This window comes from Heterocephalus glaber, unplaced genomic scaffold (genome assembly GCF_053883595.1).
Source record: "Heterocephalus glaber isolate CG9 unplaced genomic scaffold, H.glaber_assembly_v1.0 deba00001447, whole genome shotgun sequence".
Lineage (NCBI taxonomy): Eukaryota > Metazoa > Chordata > Mammalia > Rodentia > Bathyergidae > Heterocephalus > Heterocephalus glaber.
In genome coordinates this window covers 9,159,406-9,172,507 of record NW_028258299.1, presented here as the reverse complement: position 1 = coordinate 9,172,507, position 13,102 = coordinate 9,159,406, and the positions used below count along the sequence as shown (strand labels likewise).

At 40.5% G+C, this 13,102-nt stretch overlaps 1 protein-coding gene across 1 annotated transcript in view; it reads right to left on the bottom strand.

The window, feature by feature from the left end:
- Window positions 1-9,544, bottom strand: part of LOC101719725 (cytochrome P450 2J2-like) — a 62,695-nt gene extending 53,151 nt beyond the window's left edge. The window contains exons 1-4 of the mRNA XM_021248202.2: window positions 9,249-9,544; window positions 5,310-5,472; window positions 2,620-2,769; window positions 2,086-2,246 (exon numbers count right to left, since the gene is read on the bottom strand). Coding sequence (XP_021103861.2) covers window positions 2,086-2,246; window positions 2,620-2,769; window positions 5,310-5,472; window positions 9,249-9,458 — 684 coding nt within the window. The 5' untranslated portion in view covers window positions 9,459-9,544. The remainder of the gene's footprint in view (window positions 1-2,085; window positions 2,247-2,619; window positions 2,770-5,309; window positions 5,473-9,248) is intronic.
- Window positions 9,545-13,102: the final 3,558 nt, after the last annotated feature.

The following is a 13,102-nucleotide window of genomic DNA, read 5'->3' as shown; positions in this document are numbered from 1 at the left end:
ATTCTCTCAACTGTCCAATTCCTATTCATTATAATTAAGATAAAGGTCAGACCTTGTGCCTATAAGCCCTACAGTAGTGGCCCCTACAGATTAGCCACGTGCCTTCTATCTCTCCCTGCCATCCTTGACTGCACATCCCAATCACGAGGCCTCTATGGTCTCATCAAGGATGTTCCTCATTAAGGCCTTTGGCAGTTGCTGTTCCCACTGATTAGAAAGCCCTTCCTCTGAAATCTCTATAACACCAGCTCCTCAGTGCATGTAGTTGCTGCTGAGATGTCACTTCTCTGGAGCTTATACCGGAGGGTCCTGTAAATGCCTTTCCAGCCTTTATTCCCTCATCTTGATTTATGTTCCTTAGTGAAAATATCACTGTGTGTGTGTGTGTGTTTGCACGTGCACACACTCCCGAGCAATTGATTGTATATGGCGATCTCAACTAGTACAATGCAAACTCCATTCAGGTAAGACTTGGTATTATACATTGAAATAAATTGCTGGTGAATGGAACATAGAATGAGAAGTGTAAAGAAGAACATAATGCAAATATATGACCTCAAATTAAACAGACTCTATGTGACTGTTCTGCTACTTTCTTGTTTTAATAGATTGGTAATAGGTATAATAATAATAATAATAATGTACTTTTTGATCCTTTATTTAACTAGCTTCAATTTAAGGGGTGCATCTCTGGGTGAGCTGCTAGGGTGACTCTGAAGACTGTATGACAGAAGATACATATGGTACGTAACACAGGAGTGGTAGACTACTGTCTTATTTGCTAGCACATTCAGATATCAGCTTTACATACCTGTTGCTCTCTTTCATTTCTGAGACTGTTGTGAAAATTAGCAAACATAAAGTACACACCATTGCCTATCAAAATGTCTGGTATACATGAGGAATCCAAGAAACATTTATTAGACTTACCCTGAGGCTCTTTTTATTTCCCTCACAGGAATTTCTTTTTCCCCAGGCAACCACTAAACTCTCTTGATGTTCTAGCTCTCTTAATAGGAGAAAAGAAAATGGCATTGTTGGACTGGGGACTTTCATGACTCTGAGTGACAAGAAGGAACACAAAGAAACTTTGACAATAATTAAAATGGTTTACATTTCTTATGCCCTTTCAGTTTTCCAGCAGTCATCCTAATCCAGCAGTCAGTTTTCTGTGATAGAATCATGAAGCTCCATGAAAAGACACTAGTCAGGAACAAGTACCAGCAGTTTTGAAATATTTGCCTTTCTTTATGTCTACACATATATGCAAGATGAGTGAGGCATGTCCATGTGGACACTTGCACAGGAATGAGGATGGCACCTTGATTCATAACGTTCGATACCTGAAAACAATTCAAATGGCCAGCAGTGAAATACTGATTAGCCACCATGGCACATTCACACAATGGAATGTTAGTTTGTTTAAAAAACAATACAGATGAATCTCAAAAGAACCCTGCTGAATGGAAAACTGGACCTAGAAAAATGCATCTGAAGGAGAAAAGAGAGAGCTATGTAGGGTGGAACATGGAGGGAAGAGACTCAAAAGCAATGGTAATATTGTTGCCCTACACAAAAGACCAATAGATGCAGGTTATGTAAAATTCTGTAGTTTCTGTGAATGACAGAATTATTTTGTATATAGTAAACATTCACACTGTAATCCCTAGTTGAGGAAGGAGGATCACTGCAAGTTCAAGGTCAGATGGGGCTACCTACCAAGATATTGTCTTAAAAAATGACAGAAGGAAGAAAGAAAGAAAGAAAGAAAGAAAGAAAGAAAGAAAGAAAGAAAGAAAGAAAGAAAGAAAGAAAGAGTTGGAATGGAAAATGTAGCTTAGTGGTAAATTGCTTGCCTACCATGCCTGAGACCCTGGGTACAATGACCAGTGACAAAAGAAAAAGGAAGAAAAAGACAAGGAAAGAAATAACTAAATCCAACAGATTGATTTTAAATAGTTTTTGTTAAATTCAATATTAAATCATTGCACTTTTGGTTTAAACAGCAAGAAAACCTACCAGAAGAACTATTTGAGTCTGACAGCAGCCCAATATTCCTGGGCAAGATGCAGGAGAATTGCTTACTTGGCAGATAGGAGACATTTCCAAATAGGTAACCTCATCCAGTAACCTCAGCAGCTCCTGAAACTCAGCATCCTGGTAGTCAAAGCGTTCCCCAAAGATGATAGAGCAAATTATATTGGAAACTGCATTGTTGATCTTGAAGTGAGGGTTGAAAGGCTGTCCTGGAGGTTGAAGAAGCAAGAAATAAGTCCTACAAAAACCACTGGTTTGTCTCTATATTTTTATAGAAAGTCTGCTGTAGATATCTAGTAGAGAACCATATTTGAAGCTCTACCCACAGCATCTAAGATATGCTAAGGACTCATTCAATGTAATGGTAAGTGAATTTATGATCAGGGTTTAAATTTAGTAGAATGTTTAATGGATATCTAACTGTGTCCTCCTTGAGGATAGCATCATTGGAAGGTGTTCACTATTCTATTTCAGGGCCTAGAACAGTGATGGGCACAGGGATTGCATTTAGCCTCTTAAAAAGTATCTGATCAATGACTGGATGGGTCCCAACTTCCCACACCTAAACTATGAAGTGCTCACCTTTCTCCTCTGCTATGACCTCAGTAAGATTGTAGGCTTCTTCCTGGATGCGTTCCTCTAGGCTCTTCTTTCCTAAACCAAAGTTCCTTAGTGTGGTCAGGGTGAACCTTCTTTGTTCCTTCCATATTTGGCCACTGGACATGATGAGTCCTGGGGAAATGGAAGTCGACACGATGCTATTCTGATACCATTATGCAAATGCCTGGCAATTGTATGGACATGTGCATCAGATAAGAAGGAGAAGGGGTATTAATATTCTCAAAATTTATTCATAGCCATACTCCCAGAGCAATGAACATAATTCTAACATTTGCTGGATAACATTCACTAACTGCTCACACTATTATTTTTATCTTTTTTTGTCATTTGGTGCTCACAGAAACAATACAGGGTAGTTTTACATAACATCACTTACAGTCTATTTTACTGAAGAAAAATCTAAGGAACTTTGGATAAAGGATGAAGTGAACTTTGCAAGATAACATAAGCAGATGTTCAAATTCTAGTCTGCCAGTGTCCAAGCTCCATGCATTGGTTATTTAGTAAAGCATTAGTGATAAACTAAAGACCAGTACTGCAGATATAGATAAGCCAAAGCACACGTCATAAGAAGGTACCAAAAGTATTTCCAGATGAAGTCCTACCTAAACTTGGCCTAAAAAGATGAGGAATGATTCAAGAAAGCAAGAACGAATGGATTTTCTACACAAAAAGAACAGCACAGGTAAAGATGCAGAATGCCATGTTGTGTTCCATAAACCGTTATTTATTTCATAACACAAGCAATGGCAAGCTCTTTTCCATGTCTTCATTTCTAGACCATTCTTCAACTAGTTTAAGTTCCTGTGTCTCTCCTTCACCATCATATTGAAATGGTGTTCTTTGCTATGAATCCAGTGGAATCTTGAACCCCATCTCAAGTAGTCTTTCCTCAGCTCTACTCACTTCTTCTTTGAATGACTGCTCTCCAGTAGTTTTAAAGAAAGCATACATACAGATTTTTCATTAAATCTCTGTGAAGAACTTATTATTTTGTGATTCATTTTCTTTTATGAAATATTGAAATGGTGGAGGTCTTCATGATTAGGTTCCTAGCCTCCTCTCTTCTCATCCCACATTCAAGTTTTGGAAATCCTATCACCATCTGTTTCTGTCCCAGAACTCTGTACAAATTAATACTGACCATTTGATTTTGTCAATTTAAATCACTGACAATTTGGCCCATCCATGCTTAAATTCTTGATTTTTATCCATGCTCTTCCCAACAAAAGCTAAACCTACTCAAATATTTTCTACTCTTCTTAAGTGTTTCTCATTCCATCAGGTAGAAACTGTGTGGGAAGCACCACAGTCCTCATTGTCTCTACATTGAGGTCATTGTGTCTTATGAGGTTGACCTACTGATTACTTGAAATCCATGTAATGTCACCATTACCATCCATTCCTAACACACGGTCATTTCTTCCCTTCTGCCTGGTCTAAGCTGTTACTTTCTATGTCCTAAAATCTACAAAACTCTCTTGCTATCTCAAATGCATTTTTGTCATGCCATCCTAGATAGTCTTAATTATGTACTATTTGATTTTTTCTCCAATTAATATCATTCAAGAGCTTTCACTGTCCCTAGGATAAAAACCAATATCCTTACCAAGAACTTTCATGAGCTATTCCTAGCCAGGCAGTTTTAACTCCAATTAATTAACTCCTTTAAAATCCTGAGCACCCATCATTGGACACATTTTATTTCCTCAAGTGTTTTGTCCTTATTCTAATGTCAGGTACTCTTCATATTATATTCTCCTTGACTGAGTGGTGTTATACACTTTATTATCTCAATTGTCTTTAGTCATATCAACTTTCTCTGGATTCCAGGACTACATTACATTCTCCCAAAAAGTGTTTCATAGACTTGTTTTTTTTTATTATTGCACTTAATGGATGCTGTGCTTCTCTCTGAATAGGATGACAGTTACATAGGACATGTATATGAACCACATTCTTCTCTGATTTATTCCTAGAACAGTGGTTTCCATGGCAGTGAAACCAAGGAAGTACGTGGTTTCCATGGCAGTGGAACCATGGCAGTATTTGCATGTAGAATTAATTCACGGACTTTTTCAAAAAAGGAGTTTGATGCTTTTGGAATGGATGCTTTGGTATTTGAATAGATTGAGGTTTGGATTTCAAATTGTAGATGTTTAAGTTTATTTAATGATACTTTTAATTATCCATGCCAACCTGTTCTAATGTGGATTAGAAGGTGTTAGATACACTGTGTGATAGGTCCTTAAAGATAAAGAATAAAAAACTTGAAGCAAGTAGAGGCAGCAGCAGAATGAAGCAGATTCACATCCATTTTCCTGTGGGAAGAGGTTCACAATGGGGAAACAAAAAGACACAACACATTGCCTCCTCCTCTGCTGTGAATCCATGATGTGGTCACTTTATTATCCAAGCATGCAGAGTGACTCCTGCAGGATATGTGAATTCTTCCAGATCTTTATTAAGGCCAATGATCTGAAGGACTCAGATGAGGCCCTCCCACCAGGGAATGTAAGCACCCAACTTCCTCTGCTAGGTAAAATTTCATAATGTAACAGTTGAGAGGAGTTTAGGAAAATTATACACACAGAGGCACTTTTACCATACATGCACATTTCAAACCCACTTACCAAAGCCTAGAAACTTACCCCTTTTACTGAATACACGTTCTTGAATAGGGCTCAAGGGACGATTCATATAATCCTGGTCTGGGTGGGTAAGGACCTCTTTGATTAAGGGCAATCCAGTCACAAGCACAGCAGATGTGTAAGCCAAATCCATACTAACAATGTTACCATATTTCTTCACATACTAAAAAACAGTGAAATAGTCAGAGTTGAATATGCACATCTACGTGTCTAGTGACAGAGGGTAAGGATATCAAAAGAGCTTGTCTTGATGGGATTTGGAGTTTGTTTGAGGAGCTGGCTGCACCATGGCTCCGTGGGACATGTTTCTGAACTATTTCCCTTCTCACAATCAAGTCAAATTCAATACAATTCAGGATGGAAGTTGCCTGAATAATGTATTCATATCTTCATATCTTGTTTGGGAATGAAACAGTCACTGTCTTCTGGGGGAAAAGTGTTCGTTACAGAGCACTGCCCATGTCTTAGGTCGAAGTCACCACTGGGGGTGCCATAAATGCCTAACTTCAACAGCTCACAATTTAATGGAGCATTATTGTAAATCAATAATTATTATTAACTTTCTATCCCATACATTATTTGGTGGAGGGAAGGAAGGAAGCTTAGAAGAGGAACAAGGTCCAAGGTGGTTGCTTGGAAAAAGAATCCACTCAGTTGGAAAGACATGGGGATCAAGATTATCTGAGCAATATCAAGACTGAAGACCCTCATCAAGAAATGGAATATCTGCATTTGGTTTTTTTTTCCAATGAGAAGCCTGAAGAGGTGTGAGTAGGTGAGGAGGTGTAAGGTGAGCAGAATTGTCTGAATTTTGGAGTCCTAGGACAGATCAGAATCCAGGTTCTGCCTCTTCCTTTCTGTATGATTTGGGGTCAAATTATGTAACTTTTCTGTATTATAGTTTACAAATCTATAGAATGGAAGTAACTATTCCTTTCTATATTTCAGATAGGATTAGTAAACATAATATTAAGAAAACTCTTACTATTGATATTTTAGAAAATTTCCTTTATAGAGAAGTTTCTGGTAGTGACAGCAGTGAAGGAATGGAGAGGGAGATGATGCCATGGCCTGATAGAGCTCATCCAGCAACCAGTCAGATAACTGATGCCTGGCCTTCAACCAGTAATTCAGTTTTCTGAAGTACATTGCAATAAGGTTTTGAAGGAGGGAGCAGTGTGGAAAATATAGAAATATGCATGACCTCTGTGCTAGGGATCCTAGCAGTAACCTCATATTCAATAACTTAATCTATCTTTATAATAAGCCTATACAGCAGGGACAGTGAAACACTTTGAGACCTATTGCCCATGCTCAACCCAAAATCAACTTATTTATCTCAAAGTGACAACATTGCATTAAATCTGCATGTTCAGCTGCTGGGGTGATGCTGGCCTTGGCTCACGTGCTGCCAGAGCATGTTCTGCATGCCCAATGAAGCATATGTACCCTAGGTTCACTGCCACTGCTCTACACTATTCCTTTCTCTTTTAGAAAAAGAAGCACAGAGAGGTAGCACACAGCTTGTGGTGGAATTTGTGGTTCTTCCTAACACACGGTACTTCTCATTCTTCAGTGAAACTATAAATACATTTCCCTGTGTTCTTTGGAGTGATAGAGCTGCCTACATCCTAGCTGGCCATATGACTTCCTCATCAAAAATCCCATTTCCCAGTCGCTCCAGGTGTGGACAAAAAGACCCAAGAAGTGGTTGTGTGTGCATCTTGGGATTCACAGCTTCAATCACAGCTGCTTTCTCACCACCACCTGAGATAGGAGACAGGGCGTGGCTTAGGCTGCCTGGGAAGAGAGGCTTGGTGGGATCCCAGGATCTACACAGCACTGCCTCTCAAGAACCCACATCTCCAGGCTGCTCTTGGGATCCCAGGAGATGTGGACAGCATAAAAGAGATGGGAAATGACAAGGAGCCCACTATCATGATTCTTCTTGGGATCCCATTCTGTCTCCCAGACTCCCTGGGTATATTTTTATTTTTGCTTTTCTCTTTTCCACAATTGTCCAGCCCAAGTTTACTCTGCAGAGCTAGTTTCTCCCTGACCCCATTTTTCACATAAGTTTTGTCATCATGTTTGGGTTGTCTTGTTCAGTTCGTTTTCAAGCTAAGACCTGGAGCACCTTTAATTGATGAGCCATTTCTAAAGGCAACTACTAGATAACACACCCATTTCTAGTTCCCCTTCCTGTGGGACACAACTCACACAGGATGATGTTGCTGTAAGACAGAAGCAATAACACAGAAGGAACTGGAGTGTGAATGATGCTGTGGGACAAAGCCCCCTATCCTCTACCACATGCTTATGTCTGAGCACCTGTCAGTGAGAACTAACGTTCACTCCTGTTTACATCATTGTATTTCAGGTTTTCTTTCTTACAAGCAGCTTGATGACAAGTTACTTATTAATTTATACAACTTATGTACTATGCACTTACTTTATACTCTGATGAGACCTTTTTCTTTTGTTTCAATAAAGATTCCTAGCATCAGCCACATAGCCATGGTCGGAAATGTTTAGAAAGTGGGAGAGGGAGAGTAGTGAAGTTGCCCACCTGCCATACAAACTGCCTGGTTTCCTCCCCTTTCTCTCACCATGCTTAAGCACATGACATCTCACTTGTTTAAAATTTCCTGGTTTTTTCCTCCACTCAGCCAATTGCCTAACATTCCTTTAAAATCCTATCAGTTTCTTCCAGTGCTGCACAAAGGTCATCCTCAGGGAGGCCCATGGACAGTGATAACATCTCTTGCCACCTGCTTGGTTTCAGAGTTTCCACCACCCATCTTATCACACTCTGTCCTGTACTGTGCCTGGCACTGTTAGCACTTACAATGTCTTCCAAGAGACACAAGCCTATGAATAATATCCAGTAACTATGCCCCCAAAAGTTAATTATTCTCTAGTTACATCATGAAATGTCAGGTTACATGTACGGAAAACATTTACAAGTTATATAAAGTTTAGTTCAAGGTTCTGTTTTCCAGAATCTACTGAAACAATCTGGGCCAATCACATTACTCCTTCTTCTTGCCAAGTTTTCTCCATGGTACAATGGAATTGTCATGAGCTGAAACCTAACATATATGCTTACTGTGAAGACTGAATGGAAATGAACCCAAAATCCTGATCGAAAACTTAACACACTATTAGTGTTAGGATTTCCCCACTGCAAGAATGCTAATGTAATTGTAACCTAAGTATACCATTCATCTCTGATTGTTTTATATTACAGATACATAAAAATCAGACATATATAATAAAAATTAACTGTTTCCTCAAAAAAAATCATTGAGTCAGGGATAAGATTCAACACTCAGTTTCACTACTGTCCTGTTTTTGACACTAGGGACCTTCTCCAGCTACATCTGTCCTAGTAGCAAAACAAGGACACAGATGCAACTGATCCCCAGTGACTCCTGAAGGGAGCTGCATCCGGTGGCATGGGAGGCAGTGAGAGGAAGGAGAATTGAAGGATGACTTTGGTGAGTGCACTGCAGGGGAGGGGACTGAGGCCAGCACTCAGGAAGTGTGGCAGGGGGCTGTCCCTGGAGCAGGGTGAGGAGTTAGGAGGCCCTGTCACTGTTTTGCATGCCTGATATGGAGCCTCTGAGAAGGAAAGTTCCACATTATTTTAAAGGATAAGAATACAAAAGAGGACAAATAAGCAGTTTTGGTTTTAACTTTTTACAACTAAGACAGGACAATATGACCTATGGGACATAACACATTGGAACAGGAAACATTTAGCTGTATTCCATCATTGCAAAGGGCAGATAGGTGAGGCCGGCAAGGCAGAGAAAGATGAAGCTCAAAGTAGGGTTCCCGCAGTTTCCCAGCTCCAGCCTGGGAGCCACTCTAGTGTCTCCTGTCCTGGAGGCCAGGCTGGGGGTGCAGACACAGCCAGCCTCTCCTCACTCCTACCTGCTTAAGCCCCAGATGAATCTTTTCAAGGTCCAGGTGGAAGAAGCTTCCCAGGAAATTCAGGCGCCAGGGCCCAGGAGGGTAGTTCTTTGGGCGCCTGCTTTTGAGGAAGCCTGCAAAGAACAGGAAGGCAACAGCACCCAGGAGAAGAGTGTGGAGGTGGAGCGCACCCCAGAGGGTGGCCGCCAGGGAACCCACTGCAACCAGCATGTGGAGGACCAGCGCTGGGCCTTCTGTGGACCACACAAAGGACTGTCCTAGCCTGTGAGAACTTTGGTGTCCAGGCTGTCCAGGCTCATGAGCTCAACCCAGCCCTCCTCTGCCCTGTAGCTCCTCCCTCCCTGGCCTGGCAGTTCCCTCAACTCAGCCAGGCTTCTGCTGTACCCCTGGGCAGGGGATAGACACTTTGAACCCCTGGGACTGCCCACACCCTTCCTGGAAGAGGCTGGCTAGGAGTGCTTTCTTTTTAGTCATAAAATCCATTTTCTGAGAAATGTAATTGCGTTGTATACATACAATGTACCAATAAAAGAATTTAATAAAGTGCAAAAAAAAATCCATTTTCTTGCACACACCCAAGGCTCAGATGCTGGGCTTAGCATTTCAGGGCCATCAGCATGAAAGCTCCACAGTCAGTGGAGCAAGAATTTCCCCTCCCCCTGTCACCCAGGCCTGTAAGCTCTTTGGTAACAGCAGCTCCTGACCTGTCTTAGGAACTTACCATCAGGCAGCAGTGTGACATGCTGGGCTTCATTTTCACACAGTCATCATTTCAGCCCTGACTTCCAGTTGAACACTCACTAAATATGAATAAGTGAATCTCTGAGTGTGAAAGATATCCACAGGAAGCCTTCTCTTTGAGAGTGCTCTGAAACAGAAAAAGAGTTACATCAAAGTTCCTAGCACTGAGCAATGTTCATAGTAGGTGGGTAGTTAACATTTACTACAGAAATATCTTTATCCTGAGCTACCTTTCTTTCTTTCTTTCTCTCTTTCTTTCTCTTTCTCTCTTTCTCTTTCTTTCTTTCTTTCTTTCTTTCTTTCTTTCTTTCTTTCTTTCTTTCTTTCTTTCTTTCTTTCTTTCTTTCTTTCTCTCTTTCTGTCTGATTGTAAAGTTCCTCTGTGTCCAAAATCCAAACTCCATGCCAGGCTATGATGCCTACCTGTTTCTCCCAATCTGAGAGTACTCCAAACAAGAAGAACAGCTGTGGGAGACTTTTGCACACACACATAGATTCAAGGTAGACATACACAGTCTGCATAAAAATCCTTTCAATGAAAACAATAAAAGGAAAATTGCAGTTTTACTTTTTCCAAGCAAGGGTTAGAGGGAGTAGTCATGATTTAGCAAGTGTCCTTCCAGCCCACATGTTCCTTTTGTAAAACAGTTGTTATGCAATCATACACTATTTCTAAAATTCATATAGAAAAGGTTTTATAGAACTCAATTGCTTTTTAAATTGTCTTGTCCCTTATTCCACATTATTATCCTGATTTATGCATGCGGCACTAATTCATTTGATTTGGCAGATAATCTCATATTACTATATCTCATTGTATTTGCTTCTCCCTATATCAACAGGTATTTAGTTTAGTTTTCCTCCACTTCTCTTTTTATCTGTTTTGCATTAAAAATAATGTTAGAGATAATTAACTTTATAATGGCAGAACCAGAGGCTCTTCTCACAGACTTCTTAGGGAAACAATCATATTTTATAAATCATTATTTACAAAACACAAAAATCTTTGAAATTAGTTCTCTGGCATTCAGAAAATGAAGAAAGTTTTATTCAAGGAAAATCTAGGGCCAGAATGCCCTCATCAGAACCAAGCCAACACAGCTGTGCACTAAGTCAGCCTCTCTCCCTTATGAAGTTCCCCGCCTCAGGTATTTTGTTACAGCCATGGTGAACTGACTAACTCAGCATCTTGGATAATAAGGGTTGTGGAAGGGAGCACAGCAAGCCCAGAGTTTCAAGGATGGTCAGAGAACCCAAACCCTGTGCCCACAAGCAGAAATTTAAGGCCCAAGTTTGAGGAGGGTGGCTCATGTCTAGACAGAAGAGGGAAGTAATGACATAAGTGTTAGCAAGCAGGAGGCGTTGCTAATACTTAGAGCTATTGTGACTGTGGCTGGACAGAGAAGCAGCCTAGCAACTACTGGAGGAAGGAGGACTCAGCAAGGTGGCTCTGGGCTCCAAAATCAATGTCCTCAGAGAACCAGGTTGCCACTGTCTACCAAATGGACTTAGAGAACAAGCAGAAGAAAAGATCAAAGCATTTTCTCTAGCAAACTTGAAAGACGATCAAGCTGGGTCTAGTGATGCACTCCTGTAATCCCAGCACTTGGGAAACTGAGGCAGGAGAATTACTGTGGGTTTGAGGCCAGCCTGGGCTACATAGTGAGTTCAAGGCCAGTCTGAAATACACAGCAAGACCCTTCCTAAAAAAGAAAAGAAAAGAAAAGAAAAATCTAGTAAATCTTGGCAAAAGGAGCTACAGTCTAAGTTGGATCTTGTTTCCTTCCACCCCACCCCCACTTAGTGTGATAGAAACTCAGTTCTAGGCATATGTAGCCAAGAACATTTCCTCTAACTTCCAGATCAAGAATATTTATCTCCCTGAGAGGGATAGGACCTATTTTCATATTTTCTTGGAGCTTACATTTCCCATGGAGCTCCTTACAAAGCTCTGTTTAAGGTAACAGTGCCTGAGTCATACAGGGAAATCCTCCTCCTGTAGCTCCCACTGTGGGTAGTAACATTATCCTATGCCAAGAGGTTGAGAACAGTGGGCCACACTGGTTTCACCTCAGTTCGTCATAAAGAGAATTCCATAACAGGAGAGCTTAGGCCCAAATACCAGACACAAATGTCAAAGACAATAGACATTTTGGAGGTAAATCAAATAAGGGAATATGGGGTAGCAGGTCCACGAAAATAATAGCTCAACTGCAGGCCAGCTGAAAGTTTTCATTGGTCAACAAAGGAAAGAAGCCCGTTCCTGAGGTCAGAAACTCAAAGACCAGCCTCAAAGACTGTATCAGAGAAAGACCCAAAGCCAAATTTGATGACATTGGAAAACTATTAATTTCCCCAGGAATTGTTGAAAATAATGGGTCAATCAGCCAGAAGCTAGTGGAGAGTTACAACAGAATGCAAAACATTCAGGGAGGTGGCTTAAGAGAGAAGAGGAGAAACACAGTGATAGAGGGCTTTACTAAAACCTAGTTCCTGCTGTCTGGTTTACACCCCCAAATCTGTGCCCTGAGGAGCAAGATCAGAATCTTTACAACTGTGAGATAAAGAGGCTAAAATAAATTAGTCAAGCCAATAAGGTCATTAAACAGTGCAAAGAATAAGAACTTTGAGAGGTTGGTGTAAGATTAGTAACTATAAGTACTCTAATACCTAAGATGCATAATTTTCTACAAAAAAAAATAAGTGACATGCAAAGAACTAGAATGGTATATGACCTCAGGAGAGAAAGGAAAGCAGGAAATTAAAACTACCTTTGCAAGAACATAGATATCAGATGAGAGAATAAGATAGTGAATGAGACTTAGTTCTAAGCACATCTGAAGAATTGAAGGACCCATGATTAGCAAAAGAAAGGAAAGGATTCAATAAAGAATATCAGATAAGGTTATGTGGTAGCCAACCTGACTCCATTTTGTTCCTCATCACTGTTCCTCCAATTTTATGTAAAGTTCAGTGATTCTGGATTGTCGCCTCCCCCTCCCTCTTTGGGAGTCCCTTGGATTTATGCCACAACATCCTATTTGGTACAGCAGTCTGCAGCTACATGTTATCTTTATGACCTTGTGAACAGAATAGTCCTCACCTATGTGATAT